General features: G+C 36.0%; 1 protein-coding gene, 1 non-coding gene and 1 pseudogene across 3 annotated transcripts in view; all 3 read left to right on the top strand.

Annotated features, from left to right (window-relative positions):
• Positions 1–17528, top strand: part of LOC108808698 (phosphate transporter PHO1 homolog 3) — a 76797-nt gene extending 59269 nt beyond the window's left edge. The window contains exons 1-12 of one of the 2 annotated variants that reach the window (XM_057007404.1): positions 12661–13275; positions 14828–15032; positions 15120–15168; positions 15256–15327; positions 15426–15555; positions 15641–15761; positions 15854–16112; positions 16209–16313; positions 16429–16623; positions 16719–17012; positions 17094–17233; positions 17354–17528. In XM_057007404.1, coding sequence (XP_056863384.1) covers positions 12741–13275; positions 14828–15032; positions 15120–15168; positions 15256–15327; positions 15426–15555; positions 15641–15761; positions 15854–16112; positions 16209–16313; positions 16429–16623; positions 16719–17012; positions 17094–17233; positions 17354–17405 — 2157 coding nt within the window. In that variant the 5' untranslated portion in view covers positions 12661–12740 and the 3' untranslated portion in view covers positions 17406–17528. Of the gene's footprint in view, positions 1–12660; positions 13276–14827; positions 15033–15119; positions 15169–15255; positions 15328–15425; positions 15556–15640; positions 15762–15853; positions 16113–16208; positions 16314–16428; positions 16624–16718; positions 17013–17093; positions 17234–17353 lie in introns of those variants that run through there. The other variant, XM_057007400.1, reaches the window with a different exon arrangement.
• Positions 5625–5731, top strand: LOC130497954 (small nucleolar RNA R71). Its single transcript, XR_008936994.1, has one exon. It is a non-coding gene; the product is annotated as a small nucleolar RNA R71 (small nucleolar RNA).
• Positions 17529–17720: 192 nt separating the features above from the next.
• Positions 17721–19682, top strand: LOC108843582 (phosphate transporter PHO1 homolog 3-like; annotated as a pseudogene).
• The last annotated feature ends 2160 nt before the right edge of the window (positions 19683–21842 follow it).

The raw sequence follows: 21842 nt of genomic DNA on the forward strand, positions 1-21842 counted from the left end.
AGCAAGTATACTATCAAGAGCTACAACCTAGATGAAATCACAAAATCATAAAGGAAAGAGAGAAACCCAAGAAATCACTTCCCAAATCGCGATTTGCATGCGCAAAAAGGGAGAGAGTTCTTTGGTGATTACCTTGATTGGAGAGATGATTCCTGCAAAACAACCCAATCTCAAGAGAATCCCAAGAGTTTAGAACCAAAATCGATGAGAAAAGAGAGAGGTGAGTTTGCGATTTTAGGGTTCTAGGGGGGGGTGGTTTGCGGCGAGAGAGATGAAGTGGGGAAGTGGAATGTTTGGGTTTTTATAACCAATCAAAACCGCTTCCCCTTCCCTTTTTCTCTTTTTTTTTTTTATTTTTTTTTATTTTTTTTTTTTTTTTTTGATTCGAAAACTTACCTGGGAACAATCGGCGGAACAACCGCTAGAGTGCTCTCCTGGAGTGATCTCGAATTTTCTTGATTTTTCGACCTGCAAAGTTAGTTCCTAGAAAGATAAAGACAAAGAGAAAACAATATTTACACTCACCAGTGGGTTGCCTCCCACCAAGCGCTTGTTTTCTGTCACTAGCTTGACTTCAATGAGCCGATTAGGCTTGAGGGGGATCGCTCAAGGGTATCTCTACACCTTCAGCGATTGTTGTGTCAGCAAGATATGGCTTGAGACGCTGACCATTGACAACAAATTCTCCTCCTCTTGTGTCCAGCAACACAACAGCTCCATAAGGGCGAACCTCCTTAATGGTGAAAGGTCCAGACCATCTAGATTTAAGCTTTCCAGGGAACAGCTTAACCCGTGAATTGAAGAGTAAAACCTGATCGTTCGGAGCAAAGCTTCTGCTGATGATCCGCCTGTCGTGGAACGCCTTGGTCTTTTCCTTGTAGATCTTAGAACTCTCATAGGCCAGATGCCTGATCTCCTCCAACTCGTGGATCTGAATGGTTCGCCTCTCCTTGGCAGGTTTGATATCGAAGTTGAGTAGTTTGACAGCCCAAGCCGCCTTGTACTCTAGCTCAACAGGTAGGTGGCACGCCTTGCCATAGACCAGATGATAGGGGGTGGTCCCTAAAGGGGTCTTGTAGGCTGTTCTGTACGCCCAGAGAGCATCGTCAAGCTTAAGGGACCAATCCTTGCGGGTGGTGTTGACAGTCTTCTGCAGGATGTTCTTGATCTCTCTGTTTGAAACTTCCACTTGACCACTTGTTTGAGGATGGTAGGCGGTTGCAACCTTGTGTTTCACACCATTCTTGCTCAGCAATCCTTGGAACAACTTGTTGATAAAGTGTGTTCCACCATCGCTTATTACCACTCTAGGCACTCCAAATCTTGGGAAGATGATGGAGGTGAACATCTTGGTTACAACTCGCGCATCATTGGTTGGACTAGCAATCGCCTCTACCCACTTGGAGACATAGTCCACAGCAACTAGGATGTACTCATTCTTGTGTGAGACTGGGAAAGGTCCCATGAAATCGATCCCCCAGCAATCGAACACTTCAACTTCCAAGATGTAGTTCTGAGGCATCTCGTTTCTCTTGCTTATACTCCCCATCCTTTGGCATGAATTGCATCGAGATATGAAGGCGTGAGCATCTCTGAACATAGTAGGCCACCAGAAACCGGCTTGGAGGATCTTGGAAACAGTCTTGAAGGTGGCGAAGTGACCAGCATAAGAGGAACCATGGCAGTGGTGAAGGATCCCTGGAATATCAGCCTCTGGAACACATCTTCTGAAGATCCCATCCTTGCCTTGCCGATAGAGGTACGGCTCATCCCAGAAGTAGTGCCTTGCCTCCCTCAAAAATTTCCTCTTCTCATTCCCAGTGAACCTCAAAGGCTCTTTCTCAGCTGCCAAGAAGTTGGCAATCTCAGCAAACCATGGAAGATTCGGGTACTCCTTCTGGATCACTGCAACGAATGCTCCTTCTACGCGGGAACAATCCTTAATGGCAGGTGATGACTGCTCCATGTTGCGCAGACCAATCGCATTGACGTACTCCATCGGTTGTTCCACATCAAGAACTGTCTCATCTGACACTTTCATCCTGGAGAGATGATCTGCCACTCCATTATCAACCCCCTTCTTGTCTCTTATCTCTAGATCAAACTCTTGGAGCAAGAGAATCCATCTTAAGAGCCGCGGTTTAGCATCCTTCTTCGTGAGCAGGTACTTGAGAGCCGCGTGGTCTGTGTGCACAATCACCTTTGATCCAACCAGATAGGATCTGAACTTCTCAAAAGCGAACACGATGGCAAGGAGCTCCTTCTCTGTGGTTGCGTATCGGCATTGAGCTTCATCTAAAGTTCTGCTTGCATAGTAGATCACGTGAAGCTTCTTGTCTTTACGCTGTCCAAGGACTGCTCCCACTGCAAAGTCACTTGCATCTGTCATAATCTCAAAGGGGAGATCCCAGTCTGGAGGTTGGACAACTGGTGCACTGACTAGAGCTCCCTTGATCGTGTGGAATGCGGCTAAGCAGTCACTGTCAAAGGCAAACTGAGCTTCCTTGCAGAGCAGCTGAGTGAGTGGTCTCGCGATCTTAGAGAAGTCTTGGATGAACCTCCTGTAGAAACCAGCGTGTCCCAGGAAACTCCGGATTCCCTTCACTGAAGTTGGTGGTTGCAGACTCATCATGACCTCGATCTTTGCCTTGTCCACCTCAATGCCTTTCTCGGATATCTTGTGTCCCAGAACAATCCCGTCTCTCACCATGAAGTGGCATTTCTCCCAGTTCAGCACTAAATGCTTCTCCTCGCACCGCTTCAGTACCCTGCACAAATTTGACAAACAGACATGAAAGGAGCTTCCATAGACGCTGAAATCGTCCATGAAAACCTCCATTATGTCTTCGATCAGATCAGTAAAAATAGACATCATGCATCGCTGGAAGGTCGCTGGAGCATTGCACAAGCCGAAGGGCATCCTCCTGTATGCATATGTTCCATAAGGGCATGTGAACGTCGTCTTCTCCTGATCATCTGGGTGGATGGGAATCTGAAAGAAACCTGAATAACCATCTAAAAAGCAATAGTAAGGGTGGTTAGCCAATCTCTCAAGCATTTGATCAATAAAAGGAAGTGGGAAGTGATCCTTACGAGTCGCAGCATTCAATTTACGAAAATCAATGCACATGCGATGACCAGTAACTGTTCTAGTGGGGATCAATTCATTTTTTTCATTGGTTATAACAGTGATCCCACCTTTCTTAGGTACTACATGCACAGGACTGACCCACTTACTATCAGAGATCGCATAGATCACACCTGCTTCTAGAAGTTTCATTATCTCTTTCTTTACAACATCTTTTAGATTCGGGTTTAACCTCCTCTGATGTTCTACAGAAGTCATCGATTCATCTTCTAGGTGTATCCTATGCATGCACAGATCAGGTGAAATGCCAGGTATGTCAGCTAGAGAGTAACCTAAAGCCTTACGATATTTTCTCAGCTCACACAAAAGCAGAGCAGTCTCTGCATTGTTCAGGTCAGCATTCACAATGACAGGATATGTGGAGTTGGGTCCAAGAAATGCATACCTGAGTCCCTTGGGAAGGGATTTGAGCTCTACCTTTGGAGCTTTCAGCTCGCTCCATGAGTCATCGTGCTGAGCTGCCGGAACAGTCGGGTTCTGAGGTGCGGTTGTTCCAGTCGATGTGCTGGACTCACTGTTCTCCCCCAGACTTAGATTCGCCACCATCCTCTCCATAATCCTGGCTGAATCCAGGAATTTGGCATAGGCATCAGCATCAACATTCTCTAATCTCTGCTCGGCTTCAGCTCTGACTAAGGCGAGTTCAAGTGGATCCTCGGTGAGAATCTCCTCGATCATTCCTTCATGCGGCTCTAGCGGATCACCATCTTCTTGGACAGTGAAAGTTTGTCCATCCAGCATTGGCTTCTTGAGCATCTGATCCATCTCAAATTTCATCACAATATCTCCAAGGTGGAGATCAATTTTCCCTTGTCGGACATCAATGATAGCTCCGACAGTGCAGAGGAATGGTCTGCCTAGGATCAGGGGATCATTGGAGTCTTCCTCGACTTCCAGAACAACGAAATCGGCAGGAACAATTGTATTCCCAACCAGAACTTGAAGATCTTCGAGGATTCCAACTGGAGACTTCACAGATCGATCAGCAAACACTAGTGACATCCTGGTAGGCGTGAAATCCGTGTATCCAAGGCGCTTAGCCACAGTATATGGCATGAGATTTATGCTCGACCCTAGATCGACGAGTGAGCATGAGAAGAGTGTTCTGCCAATCTGAACCGAGAGAACAAATTTTCCCGGATCACCCAACTTCTTAATTCTTCTGTTCTGGAGCACCGCACTGCACTCCTTAGAGACAATCATGAACTCGCTGTCATCAGATATCTTCCCAGAGATCAATCCCTTGACGAAGCTACGCATGGATGGTATCATTTGGATCGCACTCATCAGAGGGAGCTTGACAGTTAGGTCTTCCAGCATCTTCCTGCACTTCATCTCTTCCTTATCCTTGCGTGTAGCCTTAGCTGGAACAGGGTAGGGCACTTTCGGTACATACTGACGAGCAGGAGAAGGTGCTGCAGTCGGTGGAACAACCCCAGCGGGTCGCTCTGCTTCAGGCGGAACAGTCTCAGTAGGTTGTTCTGCGTCTTCCTCATTTGTGGGTACAGCCTTAGAAGGCTGATCCGACTCCTTCTGCTTCCCTTTCTCAGCCGATGTGAATCTCCTGGGGTCTAGATCAGGCAGTTGCTTTCCACTCCTCAACCCTACTGCATTGCACTCCTTGGGGTTCTTGTCTGTTTTCCCAGGGAGAGTTCCTTGCTGTCTCTTCACGTTCTCAGCAGTTTGAGCAATCTGAATATCCATCTGTCTCATATGGCTTGAGACATTGTCATACTTCACACTCAGGTCATTGAACATATGATTCATCCTGGCGTTGATGTCGTTTGTGACCTGGTTCAGTGCTTTCCCTTGGATCTGCTGTCCTTGGAGCAGCTGGCTCATCATATTGGCGAGACTCTTCATGTCATCATGCGGAGCAGTCTGAGTCGGTTGTGCAGCTTGCTGATTAACCGGCTGTTTCTGGCTGTGGAACTGGGCATTCTGAGCTGGGTTAAGGACAAAGGTTCTTCCCTGATTGCCATATGGCCTTTGGTATCCACTGTTCTGACCCTGGTTCCCTTGAGCTTTATCGTCTGGTTTAGGGGCATTGAACAGGTGGGGATTGTTCCTCACGTTAGGGTTCGGGTGATAGTTCTTGAACTGCCATCCTTGCCCATTCACGTAGCTCACTTCATGCTGATCCTCAGCCGACTGATCTGCCTCTGATGTGCCTTCTGCGGTAGCTTTATCCTGTGGGGATTCTTCCATGATGAAGACCTGGTTCTGGTTACTCTTGATCAGCTGGTCGACCTTGGCAGAGAGCTCATCAATCTTGCTGTTGTCGATGCTCTTCACCTTCTGAGTGCGATCAGTCTCGCGGTTATTGTCAGCTGAGCTTGAGGCCATGTTCTCAATCAACTCGAATGCACCTTGAGTGGACTGAGTCATGAAATCTCCTTTACTGGCTGAGTTCAAAGCGTTCCTGTACTCCCAGCCTACTCCATCGTAGAACACTCCCAGCAGATAGTCTTCCTCAAAACCGTGATGTGGGCATTCTCTGCGGTAGACATTGAATCGCTCCCAAGCATCACAGAACGGCTCGTCTACCAGCTGTTTGAAGGTCACGATCTTCTGTCTCAGAGCTGCCGTCTTCGATTTCGTGTAGAAGTGGCTTAAGAAGGCTTCTCGGACTTGTTCCCAAGTGGTGAGTGATCCGGTGGGTAGTGAATCAAGCCAGCGAGCAGCTTTTCCATCAAGAGAGAAAGGGAACAGAGTACACTTGATGTAATCGGGTGGTACTCCATTCGCTTTAGTGAAACCACACATCTTTTCAAAGTGCTCGATGTGGTCCATCGGTATCTCGGCAGGAAGCCCATTGAAGATCTTCCTTTGCACTAGACTTATCAAGGCTGGCTTGATCTCGAAGTCTTGCCTTGTGCACGGTGGAGGGGTTATGGCAGATCGCGTAGCGGGTAGATTACGCAGTAAGTTTCTCTGGCCGATCTGGACCACTCCCTCCTGTTGGTTCGCAGCATTCAGAGCAGCTTGCTCGGCAGCAGCTTGCTGCGCTTGGATCGTCTGCTGCATCTGCTGCATCTGCTGTTGCATGAGTGCAAACGCAGCAGTGAGATCATCTGGATGATCACCCATGTTGGTGTTCGTTGATCTCGGCTGTTGACGGTTCTGTCGTTCCAATCTCGCTAGTTCCTCGTTAGAAAGCTGATGCAATGGTCCTTGTGCGTTGCTCCGAGTATGTCTACTGGTCATGCACCTGGATCATCAGCTGAAACAAAGAAAATAACACGAGTTAGATATCTTAGACTAGATATGAAACCGAAAATTAGAGGTAAAAAAAATCTGGTCCCCGGCAACGGCGCCAAAACTTGATACACTAAAAATGAATCCTTGCTACTGCCAAGTTAACAGTTGCAATTGTAGTATTTGAGATTCAAATCCAGAGGACCAGTCTACACTCTAGTTCTATAAGTTTCAGAATCAAGCTAAGAAGAAGATATGATTTGGTTGAAATAGGCGATAGTAAACAAGCAAAATAAACACGAGATTGATTCAATTAAACAAGAGCTAGCCTAGGGTATTTCATTGGGTGTTGAATTGGAGCCAAACAATTATTCAAGCGCGATGAAGTGCTTTCTAGAACTCGGATCACTCAGCTGGAACACTCCACTGTCGTGGTAGTGATCGCTTTGCAGATCGATCTCACCACCTAACTGTCGTTGGGATGAGAATCGATTGCAAGCTTTAGAGAACAGGTCCGATCAGTTCACTTACCACCCTAATATCTACTTTCGCTGATTAGGGATACTAAGCTCATTCAATACATGTCAAGTTATCATCCTAAGCGGTTAACTAAGTGATGAACTAGTGATCTAACATCAAGTGATCAGTTTAATGAAAGCAGTAAGAACAGTATGAATGAAGAACAGTTATGGATCGCTTATCTATGTTTAGCTCATGTCTCAACACCCTAAAACCCTAGGCGAGCAAGGTCACTACTCGATCATGATGCACATAAACAAAGACATAAATCCTGAATAAAATTGCATAAGAACAGAGTATGAAACAATAGGGTTCAGATGATCTTCTCTATGAGAGGATGGATTCTTCTCCCTTACAAGTTGCAGATCGCAATACTCAGTGTTCTCTTGTAAAAACTAGCGTAAGAAAATAGAAAATAGATAGATGGCGTTTTATATGGAGGCGCCAATCAGAAGAAAAGAGTTAGGGCAACAGGGCTTAAAATCCCGAAATAGGAGTTTCCATATTCGTCTGGAACAATCGCCGGATCACTCCGTCTGCTTGTTCCGCTTGAGAGAGAACAGTCTCGGGATTGTTCTCTTGAGTGTTCTCCGCAGGAATGCTCCAAAAGGACTTCTTTTCATCAGGCACCTTCTCTTCTTTCTTCTGCTAACTCCAGACCTGTAAAAGGTCAAAAAGGACTAGACTGACACGAATTAGTGACTTCAAACAAAGAAAACATATATACAATGATGTGAAAAACACCATATATCATATGTCTAGATTTGTTCTTATGTAATTATTTTATTCAAGTTATCATGAATTGAAGTTAAGTTAAATGTTTGTCTACTTTGAGTATGACTTTGTATTAGCAGAGTCTGTACGATTCAAATAAGAAATCTGTAATGTATTATTCTTACAATGAATTTGAAATTGTTCTTATGCAAGTCATTGATATGAATTAAAGCAAACACAGCAAAAGTTGTCTAAGCATGTACGTAAGCTGTAATCTGTAAGATAAGAGTTCTGTATTGTATATAATCTATAATTCATCTATAATAATTGGATAAACCGGTCCAGTGTAATAATGTATTCGATAGTAAGAACGTTGGTTTGGTTCAATTATCAGAAGGTGGTCTGATTTAAATATTTATATCAGTTAATGCATTAGTAAGCGGTATGATTCAAATATTTATGTCGGTTAGTGCAATGCTAAGCATTGTATAATAATAAGTCACATTAACGGAAGTCTCTAGTAAGGGTCCGAAAATTTTAAAGTACTTCTAACAGTAGATTTCTAATAGGACTCTATTTTAATAGAGTAGATATAAATGAAAATGATGTGAGACATTGTGAATTAGACTTCACCAGTGTTCTAAAAAGCGGTATAGGTGGCCGTCTAGACGGCGCTTAGGCAATAGGCGTTACAGGATCGTGGCGATTAATCTTTAAACCGTTTAGATAATTATAATATTGTAATAATAAATAATATATAATTTATTATTCATAAATTATAATAATTAATATATTGTAATATATATTCTTATGAAAATAATTTTTATCATATATAAATAATAGTTTTTACTATTATTAAATATAAGATATTACATATATTTAATATATTTCTATAATTTATAAACGCCTAGACCGTTTAACTAATAATCTAGACGTCCGCTTAGTCGTTATAGGCGTTAGGTGTTAGGTCGCTGTCCGTTTATCACCTATCGCTTTCTTGAACACTAGACTTCACAGCTGATTGCTATTAATAACTCGAGGAGGACCACTGTTGGTGATAATTTTACAGAAGCATTTCTGGCGCATATATTATGACCCCATATATCTTAGAGCATATCTATTTCAAAAAATTCTTATCAAGTACTCCATAAAAAACCATTCTTACACTTACCTTCATCTTATTAATTAACTATGAGAACTTTTTTAAATTTCTTATAATTTTATTTTGAAAAACTGTTGAAATAAGAGTGCTCTTTCTTTTAAAAAAATCTCATTTTAGATAATAAATTCTCTTAGCATTAAATAATTTTAATTTTTCATGTACGTACTACGTAGGTTACGTTGAATATATCCATGCAACGTTTTTTGGTAAACATATCCATGCAACGTTAATTACCATGTACTATAAAACAATGACATATAATTCTACATTTAATTATTTGCATGTAATCATTTTCTTCAACTCCTTGTTCAATTTGGTTCCCTGATTTGGAAATGACAATAATACCATCGACCCAAGGCCGGTCATAAAATCTAGGGGACCATAGGTGATTTATTAAAAATTTCAACAATTTTTTTTTAATATGTTCGGGGTCTAAACTTTTTTTTTAAACCTATTTCAATGTAATTTATTTTTCAAAAATTAGAGGTATAAGACTAATATTTCATCAGGAGGCTTGTTCGAAGACAGGCCACATGCATCAACGTTATCCCCAAGGTCCAAGCCTTCATAAAATGCGACTAGGGTCTAAACCAGAGCTGGTCCTGAGATTTAAAATCTATTCGGGAGTCCTATTCAAAAATAAATAAAAATTTATTTTTTTAAATTTAAAATCGATAATAATTTTCTTATAACGAAAATTTTATTTGTATTATATATTTTATTTAAATAAAAGTTATTGGTTTCAGTTACCATAATAGTAATATATTTTTATTGTAGTTTTAATCATTTTAAATTATAATAACCCAAAATCTAATATTTCTATTAAATTTATGCATAATAAAAGTCCATGTTACTTTTTATTTTACATTTGAATTATATATAAATATATGAATATACATAGAAATTTATATATAGAAATAAATATAGAAACCAATAATTTTTGAAAAAAAAAGTAAAAAAAAATTGTTAACCAGGGGCCCTACAAAGTGAGGGCCCCAATCAAATGTTTCATAATCATGTGCTCAAGCCCGGTTCTGGTCTAAACAGAGAGTGTGTTACCAAATAAGACACTTTGTTATATTTTTAATACTTTAAGATACTTATTGTTGAACAGATATTTATTTGATGTGCTATCTTTATTTCTAACCAAAATATCCCTCGTTGATGGATCTAAGACAGAAAAAAGTGTCGTTTTGTTTTGTGTATAGACAGTGGAGACCACTTCTTTTTCTTTCCTTTGTTATTGTTATTATTATTTAGTTTACTTCTTAATATTTTATTTTTCTTTATTTTTAAATTGAATATTATATATAACAAATTTGTTATGTAATAAATTATATTTTTTATTTTCGATAATTTGATATCCATTTTTTTTGAACAGCTATTTCATTAAAATAAAAACCCTTAAACAGAGGAAAGATCCGAAGCAAGCAGAGCACCTTTAACAAGTGTATCAACAGCTTGGTTGTTCTGGCGAGAAATGTAAATAAAAGAAATTACAGAGAACTCAAAAGACAAGTCAAGAATATCATGGATGAACCACTTTGATATATATTTTTGTTATGTTTTGAAATCTATACATAAAAATTATAAAAGAGAAGTAGACAAAAGAAATTGTGGATATGACACTTTGATTATGCGTATCCACAAGATGGCTAAAGAATTACAGTATTTTTAGCAATTTAAATATAAAAATATAAAAGATTTGTTTTAGGAATTAGATAAAAAGCCATCCACAAAAATATATCGATATATAAAAAACAGTTTTAGGAATTAGATGTTTTGTGGACAAAGAATAATTGGATATATATGTTATAGATAGATAAAAAATATGGGTTAATTAATTGTGAGCACATAAATTATATATAAATTGTGAACACACATTTTCATACATTTTGTGTAATTATATAGAAACTTGTATACATATGAATTATAAAAAAATTTCAAATCTGAAAAAGTTGAAAAAAATTGATTTTTTTTTGTGAAGTAGATGTTTTGTGAGAAAGAAAAATTGAAAGAAAATTGTTGAGAAGCCATCCACAAAAATATATTGATATATAAAAAACAGTTTTAGGAATTAGATGTTTTGTGGACAAAGAATTAGTGGATATAGATGTTGTGGATAGATAAAAATATGGGTTAATAAATTGTGAACACATAAATTATATTTAAATTGTGTATACATATTTTCATACATTTTTTGAAATTATATAGAAACTTGTGTACGTATGAATTATATAGAATTTCAAATCCGAAAAAAAGAACTTCAAATCCGGTCAAAATTGATTTTAATACTGATACCTTGACCATTTCACCAGAGACATCAAATTTATGCTTTAATATTTGGGAGTTCTATCACGAAACTAATCCATAAACCTATACACGTACATAAATGTATAAACTTATTTTTATGAAAAAACGTCTATCCACACACGTATTGAACTATATACTAATTGAAAGACAAATTTGAGTTTTGGAGAAAATTGAGATATCTTATCTTTAACTTTTGTCAAAATAGTGGGTGGAGAGAAAGAATGAATTACTTTTTTAAAGGATATTATATAGTAATAATAACTAATAGGTTTTGACCACAATAATTGAGTTAATCAATTATATTACATCGCGAGATTAATGACAAAAAATATTTATAATTCCAATATAATTTTTAATTGGTTATAAGAATTTAAATAAATTAGTAGTAAATTTCCTATATTAACCGAAACCAGAATGCTTTATGAAAATTGCGTATATTAGTTTCTTATTTTCTGACTACTGCATAAATTACGGTCAAGCGTAAAATTAACAAAATGAATAGCAAAATGAATCAAGTAAATATATGAAATGAATATTATTAGATTTTGATATTCTAACCGAAACGATTATATTCCCTTTATACGACGTATATCATGAAACAAATTATATTGTCCAGTCTCCAAAGATTGTGACTTATCTAATAAAATCAAATGAAACCAATAATATCTTAAGCAAAATAACTGATATGTATATAAGTCATATAAAATAACATATATGAATACGAACAATTTATATTTATTGTGTATAATCAACTTATAATATTGCCAATAAACAAAACTTACGATATTCACATAAATACTTACATGTATTGCAAACTATAAAATGAGAATAACAAACAAACAAATAAAATAAGAACAACAAACAAACAATAAATATGTTCATCACCTATAATATAATCGCCATCATCTAGATTCATCATTAAATATGAACACCACATTGTATAAAAAATATATGGAGTGTCTCACCATTCAGTTATAGTTTTTCGGAATTATGGTTGTTTTGGTACAAACTCGTGAAATACAACTATAATACTTCTCACAATATCGATAATGTAAAATCAATAATATAATATGGTGAGTGATGTAGCATACATGAGTGAGTCTTAGTACAAAACTCGTGAGATACAACTATAGTACTTGTGAGATATAACTATTTTACTCAAGATAAAATGACTTAAAAAAGGTAATAAGGCTAATCAAATCTTCGAAATTACACTATCCATAACGTCTTATATGCGATAATTATATTTGAGGGTGAAGTTTATTTTTAAAAATACACCTCAAATAATAATAAAAAAGAAAATTAAGAGAATTCATAAACAATTTTTAATAAATTGGCTTTAAGTGCTTTTGCTACTGTGTGAGTATTATAAATATTTCCTTACTAGATATATAACATAATCGGGTAATCTCGATAGTTTTTATTTATTTTTCGTTATTTTTATTAGATATATATCACAGATGTATGTATTTTTAAAAATCGTTTTGATCGATTACAAATTTATAAAATATTGTCCATGCTTAATTCTTAAATGTGAGAGAGTGTTAATGAAATAAAAGTTCCACATTGATAGTTGTATGTATATATATACACATCATTACTCTAACTCTTACTCTTACTCAACTCTTCACTCATCACCAGAGAAAATAAAATACAGACTTAACAGAAAAATCTAAGAGAATCGAAATGAAGTTCGAGAAGGAGTTTTCGTCTCAGATGGTGACAGAGTGCAACCATTACATGGATTACGGTTCTCTCAAAAAATATCTCAAACCCAGAGACGCCAATGCACTTACTCGTGGTGTCGCCAAAAATCACCACGACGGAGGACTAAACCGGGAAACGACTTCGTTTAACGGTTTACAACTCTCGATTGCGGAAAGTCGAATGACGGCGGGGACGATTCAAGTGAAGACCACCGCGGATGGCGGGTGCGAGACGACGTTTCTGGATGAGAAAGGAGGAGAGTTCTACATTGAGTTTTTCTTTTCACTAGACAAAGAATTTAATAAAGTCAGTAAGTTTTACGGAGAGAAAGTTAAGGAAATGTTGGAAAAAAACAAGGAGCTTACCAAAGACATGGCCGCTTTCATTAAGAGTTCATCGTCGGAAAAAAAGAGTTCATCGTCGGGAAGGAAGGAGGAGATGGCTCCATTGGCACCTGGTATTGATTCTTCCACGGATACAACCTCTTCTCATACTCCCACCGGAGCTAAATCCAGTAAGCAACAATAAACACAACTACTTTTCCACCACTCACTGACTCTCACAGTGAGCACACAATATGAATTCAAAACGGGTTCCATTACCATTTTTATGTCCGGTATAATCAACTTTGACAGTTGCAAAGCCGGTTTTTATCAGTTTCGTGGTTTCCGGCTACCAAACCGGATTACAGTTGGTCCAAAAAAATTTCCCCGGTTTAATAAGATTAACAAAGGAAGTAGTTTTTGATATTTGATTGTCGTTCGTTAAATAATCTGTCGACTCAAATTGCAACTTTCGATAGAATTAAAATTCCACTTTTTGGTCTATTTAAATCTAACTTTTCATGCATGTATGTTTTCGTAATGAACAATTTTCTAAAATTTATATCTAATGTATTCTTTTTTTACATCAGAATACTTATATTCAGTAGAGGAGCCAGCTCAAATTTTTTTTCTGCGGTAAATTGCATATCAAATATATGTTACTGGTTTAATAAATTAAACTAGCGTTAGTTTTTATTATTTTACTATAATACTTGTATATCTATGAAGCAAGAGTATAATAGTCTTTCGTCTTTCTAATGCAAAATGTATTTTTTAAAAAAATTCGTCTTTCTAATGCAAAATGTATTTTTAAAAATGTTATTTTAATGAAGGTTAATATGATTATGATATCAATAATGTGATAAAAATAAAAATTTCTCCATTTTTATTCTATATCCAAATGAAATGAAATTAGTTTCTATTTGTAGATTATTAAAATGATGAACTTTGGTATAATTTTTATAAGTATTTTACTATAGAATAATTAGTTTAAATTATTGAGTGAAAATAATTAAAAGAAAACTAGATAACTAATAATAATAGAATATGTGTGAGAGTGGATCCCAATTTATTTGCTTTGAACTAGTTGTAAATATTCAACAATTATGAATCCACATATATTTTTAAAAAGTTTAACACTAATCTTAACTTTGGTATAATTTTTATAAGTATTTTACTATAGAATAATTAGTTTAAATTATTGAGTGAAAATAATTAAAAGAAAACTAGATAACTAATAATAATAGAATATGTGTGAGAGTGGATCCCAATTTATTTGCTTTGAACTAGTTGTAAATATTCAACAATTATGAATCCACATATATTTTTAAAAAGTTTAACACTAATCTTACATTGGTTTCAACGGTTGAAAATATTATTCACTATGCCCATTGTTGATGGTCTAAGAGAGACTAAGCTTAAGATAAAACACTTTTCGGTAACCAACCGAAAGAGTGCAAAGACTAAAAAAAGTTTTAAACAATTCATTTCATTTTTTTTTGAATGAATGTAGTCAAAAACTTATATTACATTTACATCAAGTGCAACTGTTGTTCTTCTGAGTTAAAAAAACAAAAAAAAAAAATCTTTTAACATCCAGTCATTAGCACTGCACTGTACCAAACCTTATTAAAGATGGTTTCAATTAAGTTCCGGTTGATACAAATCGTGGCGAAACGTACCAAACCTACATTTCAAAAAAAAAAAAAAATCTTGACATCAACCTACATTTCAAATTTGTAGCGGAAGTTGATAAAGAAGCTCAGATACTAGAGGGAGAGTCGAGCAGACCTAGGCAATTAAATGGAGCGATGGAATCGTCGGCTGAAGTGAATATGAGCCTGTGCATGAAGTTAAAATTAACCGTTCAGAATTGGAAAGAAAGGAAGAAATTGAAGCAGGCTTACATCAAGTTTTATCGGGAACTTCTGGATCTCACAAGCTACAGGTGTGTATAAGTTTAGTAGTATTCCAAAAAATTTAATCTCTTTGTATTTGTCTATGATTGATGTTGTTTTCGATATTGTAAACGAAGCTCTTCGAATGTAGAGGCATTCTCGAAGATATTGAAGAAGTATGATGAGGTAAGGTTTGAGACATTGAGTTAGAGTTATATATATATATATATATATATATTAAATGACTGTGCTCGACGAAATGTATGTTTATAGAAAACTTCGTGGAATGCAAGGAAGCGTTACATGGAATATGTTGATGCTTCAGAGCTTAAAAGAACTGATGATGTAAGAGGTTTATGAGATTTTGAACCAATTGGTAGAGAGTATTTTCATTCGTCAAATCCTCTGTTTTTATTTTCATCTTCTCTCCTCTGTTACGAGAGGTCGTGGAACTCACAAAGCGTGTTGAAGATAATTTCATAAAGCATTTTGCAAATGCTAATCGAACCAAAGGAATGAAAACTTTACGGCCTAAAGAGAAACGAGAGAGACATAGACTTACATTTTCCACAGGTAAAAAATAAGAAACTTGCATCAATTGGTTTTGAAATTCTATCTTTGTCTTTGTCGGGGCTTATAATGAGGATATTGGTTTCAGGTTTCATGGCTGGATGCGTTTTCTCTCTTATAGTGGCTCTTACTGCGATTATCCGCACCCGAAATATCTTGCAGAACGATGGCCAGGATGCATACATGAATACTATGTTCCCACTTTATAGGTAAATAGCTTAGTAAAAACTTGTCCTTTCTTCTTTAGATATTTACACTGATTTTTCTTAGATGTTGATGTCTTCTCTGCTGTTTCTTGCAGCTGGTTCGGTTTTGTCATGCTGCATATCATCATGTACGCTGCAAATTTATACTTCTGGAGGCGATATAAAGTTAACTATTCCAAAATATTTGGGTTCGAGCAAGGAACAGAACTTGGAGACAGGCAAGTCCTGCTTGTGGCTTTCACCATTGGCGTCTTTGCATTGCTTTGTGTTCTTGGAAATCTTGACATGGAGGTGGATCCCAATACGAAACACTATAAAAAAGTCACCGAACTTCTTCCTCTTTTCCTACTTATTGTGAGTTCCAAAATCCGGAAATTGGAATTTTTCTGTTTTGTAATAAAAAAAAAAAAATCAGCCATGTTTGTTATGTTTTGTTTTCCAATTTTGCAGGGTATATTTGGGGTTCTATTTTTTCCATTCAAATACTTTTATCACGCGAACCGAAAATTCTACCTTACATGTTTGCTTCACTGCATTGCCGCTCCTTTTTATGAGGTAAACCAGATATCGAATAAGCTTGTTAACCAGAAGGAAAGAATCTTGTATATTCCAATTTACAGTATTAGTAGGTCTTGAACCGTCCATTTTTTTTTTCCCATTTCTCATGTAGGTATCATTTGCTGATAGCTTCTTCGGCGCTCAATTCACTAGCCAGGTTCAAGCTCTTCGAAGCTTCGAGTTCTACATATGTTACTATGGTTGGGGAGACTTCAAGCGCAGAAAAAACACTTGTACCGATTCTCATGCGTACAAAGCTTTCTTCTTCATAGTTGCTGTCATCCCTTTCCTCTCTCGCCTCCTTCAGGTACAACATTAGCTTCTTTTCTCCAAAAGAAAAACTTAACATCTCTAGCTAGCCTTCCTTCATTTATTCAATAACTAAACTTGTACTCAATGCAGTGCCTGCGACGGTTGTTTGATGATAAAGATAAAAGAAAGGATCACAGGTGGAACGGAGTTAAGTACTTCTTGACTATAGTGGCGGTTTGCTTTAGAACTGCTTACAGTATCCAGCCACGTCAAATCGCTTGGAGGGTTATAGCCATTATCTTCTCAGTTGTAGCTGCAATATTCGGTACTTACTGGGACTTTGTCCATGATTGGGGTCTTCTACAGCGGGGATCCGAAAACCGCTGGCTCTGGCTTCGAGATGACCTTCTCATTCCTCAGAAGGAAGTATACTTCATCGCCATGGTGAGTTTCAAAAAAGAAATTTTGATTCCATCAAAAGATGTTCACAGCAACTGATGTTTAATTAGAACATGTATCTCTCAGATTTTGAATGTCCTGCTGAGATTTGCATGGATCCAAACGGTTCTGGGTTTCAGTTTCCCCTTCAGGCATAGTTCACAGACGATGGTTGCTGTTGTAGCTAGTCTTGAAATAATTCGCCGTGGTATATGGAATTTCTTCAGGTGAAAAAGAACCTTCAAAACTCATATTAATGATTCCACAATCTGTTTTGTCCCGTTAATATTCAGTTAATTAACAACTCTCTTTTTTTTTCTGTTCTTGGTCTGGTTCGTGGAAAACAGATTAGAGAATGAACATTTGAAGAATGTCAAAGATGGATCGAAGACAGTTTAGTAGCATAAGAAGACTGTGAATGTATTCTTTGATTACCAAAGTTCAATCAAACATTTTGCACTTTCTTATCTTTTCTATTCCCGTATGTTTCGAGAGCTGTAATAAAATATTTCATTTTAAACACTTTAGAGGTTATCTATATATTTGATCAAAGTGGAATCATTGATAACTTCAAGGGATGCAACAAAGCCTTACATGAAAGTGGTTGATAGTTCATACCTTGGAAGCTCTGATGACGTAAGATGTTTATGAGATTCTGAACCAACAGGAAAAGTATCCTTGTCAAGTCCTCAGTCATGATAGGTTGTGCGACTCATGGAGCGTGTTGAAGCTACGTTCATAAAGCATTTTGCAAATGCTAACCAAACCAAAGGAATGAACATTTTACGGCCTAAAGCGAAGCATTTTGCAAGTTTATAACTTACATTCTCCACAGGTAAAATCTTAAACTTGCACATCAATTTGGTTTTGAAGTTGAGACTTTGTGGTTCTTATTATGAGGATATTTGGTTTTAGGTTTCTCGGCTGGATGCGTTTTCTCTCTTATAGTGGCTCTTGCAGCTACATTCGCACCCGAAATCTCTTGCAGGAGGAAGGCCAGAAGCATTACATGAATACTATGATTCCTCTGTATAGGTAAGAAGCTTAGTAATCTTGGCCAAGTATTTAAATCGAGCGTTTGAGTTAGAATTTTGCTTAGATGCCGTCTTCTCTGCTGTTTCTTGCAGCTTTATCGTGCTGCACATGATAATGTATGCTGCTAACTATTCCTTCATATTTGGTTATAGACAAGTCCTGCTTGTGGGTTTCAGCATTGGCGTCTTTGCATTGCTTTGTGTTCTTGCCAATCTTGACAAGGAGGCTTAATCCCAGAACCAAAGAGTATAAGTCTATTATGATGTTTGTCTTCCACCTTTGCAGGCTTTGTTTGTGGTTCTAGTCCTGCCATTTAACTTCTTTTACCGCTGGAGTCGCTTTTTCTTCCTCACTTGTATGTTTCATTGCCTCGCCCGCTCCTCTATACAAAGTAAACCAGTGATAAATAAGCTCGTTGACCACCAATAATAAAGATTGTTGTAAGTTCATGTTAAAGTAAAAGGTATTGAACAATGCCTTTTTTCTCATTTGCTTCTGCAGTTAAGACCGCCTGATTTCTTCTTGGGAGATCAACTAACTAGCTAGGTTCAAGCTCTCCGGAGCATCGATTTCTACACATGTTACTATGGTTGGGGAGACTTCAGACAGAACACTTGTAACAAATCTAATGTGTACAACACTTTCTTATTCATTGTTGCTGTCATCCCTTACGACTCTCGCCTCCTTCAGGTACATTAAGCTTATTTTCTCCAAAAGAAAAGAAAAAGTTCAACATCTCTAGCATTCATTCAGTATCTTAACATGCACTTAAATGCAGTGCATAAGCCGGCTGTTTGAGGAGAAAACCCCAGAGCAAGGGTGGAATGGAGTCAAGTACTTCTTGACCATAGTAGCGGTTTGCTTGAGAACTGCATATAGTATCCAGAAAGGTCAAATCGCTATTGGATGGTTTTAGCAGCTATCTCCTCAGCTGCAGCTGCAATATTCAGTACTTACTGGGACTTTATCCATGATTTGGATCTTCTAAACCGGACATCTCAAAACCGCTGGCTACAGGATAAACTCTTCATTCCTCAAAAGAAAGTCTACTTCATCGCCATGGTGAGTCTCAAAGAGAAAAATTACATCAAAAGATGTTCGACATCAACTAATGTTTAGAACATGTATCAGATTTTATTTTAGCAAAAAAAAAAATACTATGTATCAGATTTTGAATCTGAGATTTGCATGGATCCAAACGATTCTGGATTTCAACTTCTCCTTCATGCACAGACAGACTATGGTTACTGTTGTTGCTAGTCTTGAGATCATTCGTCCTGGTATATGGAATTTCTTTAGGTGAAAAAGAACCCTCAAACTTATGCTAATGATTTCTACAAGTGTGTTGTTCCACTTATATTCAGTTAGTAACTCTCTGTTTTTTTTTTCTGTTCTTGGCCTGGTTCACAGGTTAGAGAACGAGCATTTAAACAATGTCGGGAAATACCGAGCTTTCAAATCCGTTCCATTACCTTTCAACTACGATGAAGATGAAGATAAAGACGATTAGTAGTTTCAAAAGACGGTGGAGATAGTTCTTTAGCTACCAAACGTGTTTACACTATCTTATCTCTTTTATTTTTATTTTGTATAATTGTAGGGTTCAAAAAAGTTTTCTAGAATCAAAAACTAATTTTACGAGATCATGTTTCCAAGTATGCAACTAATCCATCAGTATGGCACAGCTAGGTAACCAAGCCAAATCAAACCCAATGAAAAAGTTTCAGTTGAAACCTCTTTATCATTAGGCTAAAACCACTTGATTAAGTCTTTTTTATTCTTCATTTTTTTTGTCGTCAATGATAAATGTAGACATAATGTTCTTTTTTTTTTTTTGAAACACATATAGACATAAGGTTCAATCTCTTATAGTAACAAGGTTAAACCGGGTAGATAAAATATAGTATTCTTCAAATTCTTCATATTTTCTTTTAATTTGGAAGAAACTAAGGGGGGTTATTGGAACATGATTTTTTGTGGATTTTGATGATTTTAATAGTTGAGAGGATTTTACAAGTTAACAAGATTTAATAAATTTTACACATAGATTTTCATAATTTGTGTATAGAATCCCATTGATTGTTAAACTTTTAAGGTAAGAAATTAATGGTGGTACAAAAAAGTGAAAATAATCATTTCAATCATTAAAGAGGCAAAATGCTATTATATCCTCTTAATATATAAATAATACAAAATAATAAATAAATAAAATGTTTTTTTTATAATTTTGAAATATATTTTAAAAATTTTAACTTTTTATATAAAAGGTTACGATTTTTTTTCAAATTGTTTTTTTTCAATTCTTTTGAAATTAAAAATACGTTTTAATAAAACTATTTTAATTTTTTTTTACTTTTTTTAATTTTTAATATTTATTTTCTATTTTTTAAAGTTGTGATTTGTATTATGTCAAAGTTGTGATTTGTATTATTTCATTCTTTAATTTTGTATCTTTTTTTTGTATGTGAGTGTATTTTATTACATTGATTTCAAAAATCTTATGGGTATAGATGATATTCTCAAAGTTGAGTCTTATGAGTTTAAACAAAGAAAATTTGCATCCCAATAACAATAGATTTTAATAGAATCTCAAAATCAATGAAAACTAAACTTTTCCAATAACAAAAGATTTTAAGTGAAATTTAAAAGTCATTACCCCAATAACAATGGATTCTACTCAGATTTTAAAAATTCATAAACCAATAACAATGGAATCTCAAAATTTAATAACTTCTCTGAAATTATTTTACCAATAATCCCCCCTAAAAAGATGTTTCAACGAACTAATGTAACTTTAATCTACTATCAAGATTTGGATCCGCGCACCAGCATATATTATGGAAAATATCTATTTATTTTCAAGCATATATTATCTTTATCTTTACAAAGTCAGAAAATTCACATTCATCACGTAACATAAACTCCAACATAGTCCATTTTCATGACATATACATAAACTACCCCATCGTAATACTTTACAAACCGATATAGAACATCTTATCAAAATGTATCGTCATCTCGGAGTCGGAATTTAAATGTCGATCATATTTTTAGTATATGTTTGTTTTGTATAAATTTAGCTTTTAAAATCTGAAAAAACTCTCTAAACAATATTTTAATGTTTTTGAGAGAAAAAAAAATCAATATTTGTCTTTTATATGAAAATGTCAAAATTAATCAATGCGACTGTTACAGCCATTAATTATTATTTATAAAAGCTATAATTGACTCAGAAATTTAGAAAGTCAAGAACATAAAATTTAGCAAAAAGATGAGGTGAACAACTTTTTTGTAAAGAAAAGATGATAACGCAGTAATTAATAATGATGCTCTAAAAATAAATTGAAATTGCCAATAAGACTCTTATATATTTTGCCGCTTATTTAAATTTTTTTTTAACATTTAATTTTTTTTAAAAAATTAAATTTACATATATACTTATTTAAAATATACAGTAGACTTAGAGACTAGTCGTAAGTCCAGAACAAAATTCCTAAATATATATGTCGTGCCCGGCGGTCAAGTAGGAACATGGTAATGACGACAGAGAAAAATGCTTTTCTCACGAAATCATGTCGGTATTATGGGTGACGTTAAGGGGAAGACGTCAGGGTATCCTTTTCTTTTCCCTTAAATTATTGTAAGTTAATTTTATTAAATGTTTAATTTTTTTTGAACTTTTATTTAAAATTTTCTGAATAAGAAAAAATAAGATGGTCCCAGTTTTAATAACCAAGAAATAGATTTCATGAAATTGGTTCCTACCACCAACGTCGTGGAATCCATTTTGATATTTTGTTT

This window comes from Raphanus sativus, chromosome 1 (assembly GCF_000801105.2).
Source record: "Raphanus sativus cultivar WK10039 chromosome 1, ASM80110v3, whole genome shotgun sequence".
Classification (NCBI taxonomy): Eukaryota; Viridiplantae; Streptophyta; class Magnoliopsida; order Brassicales; family Brassicaceae; genus Raphanus; species Raphanus sativus.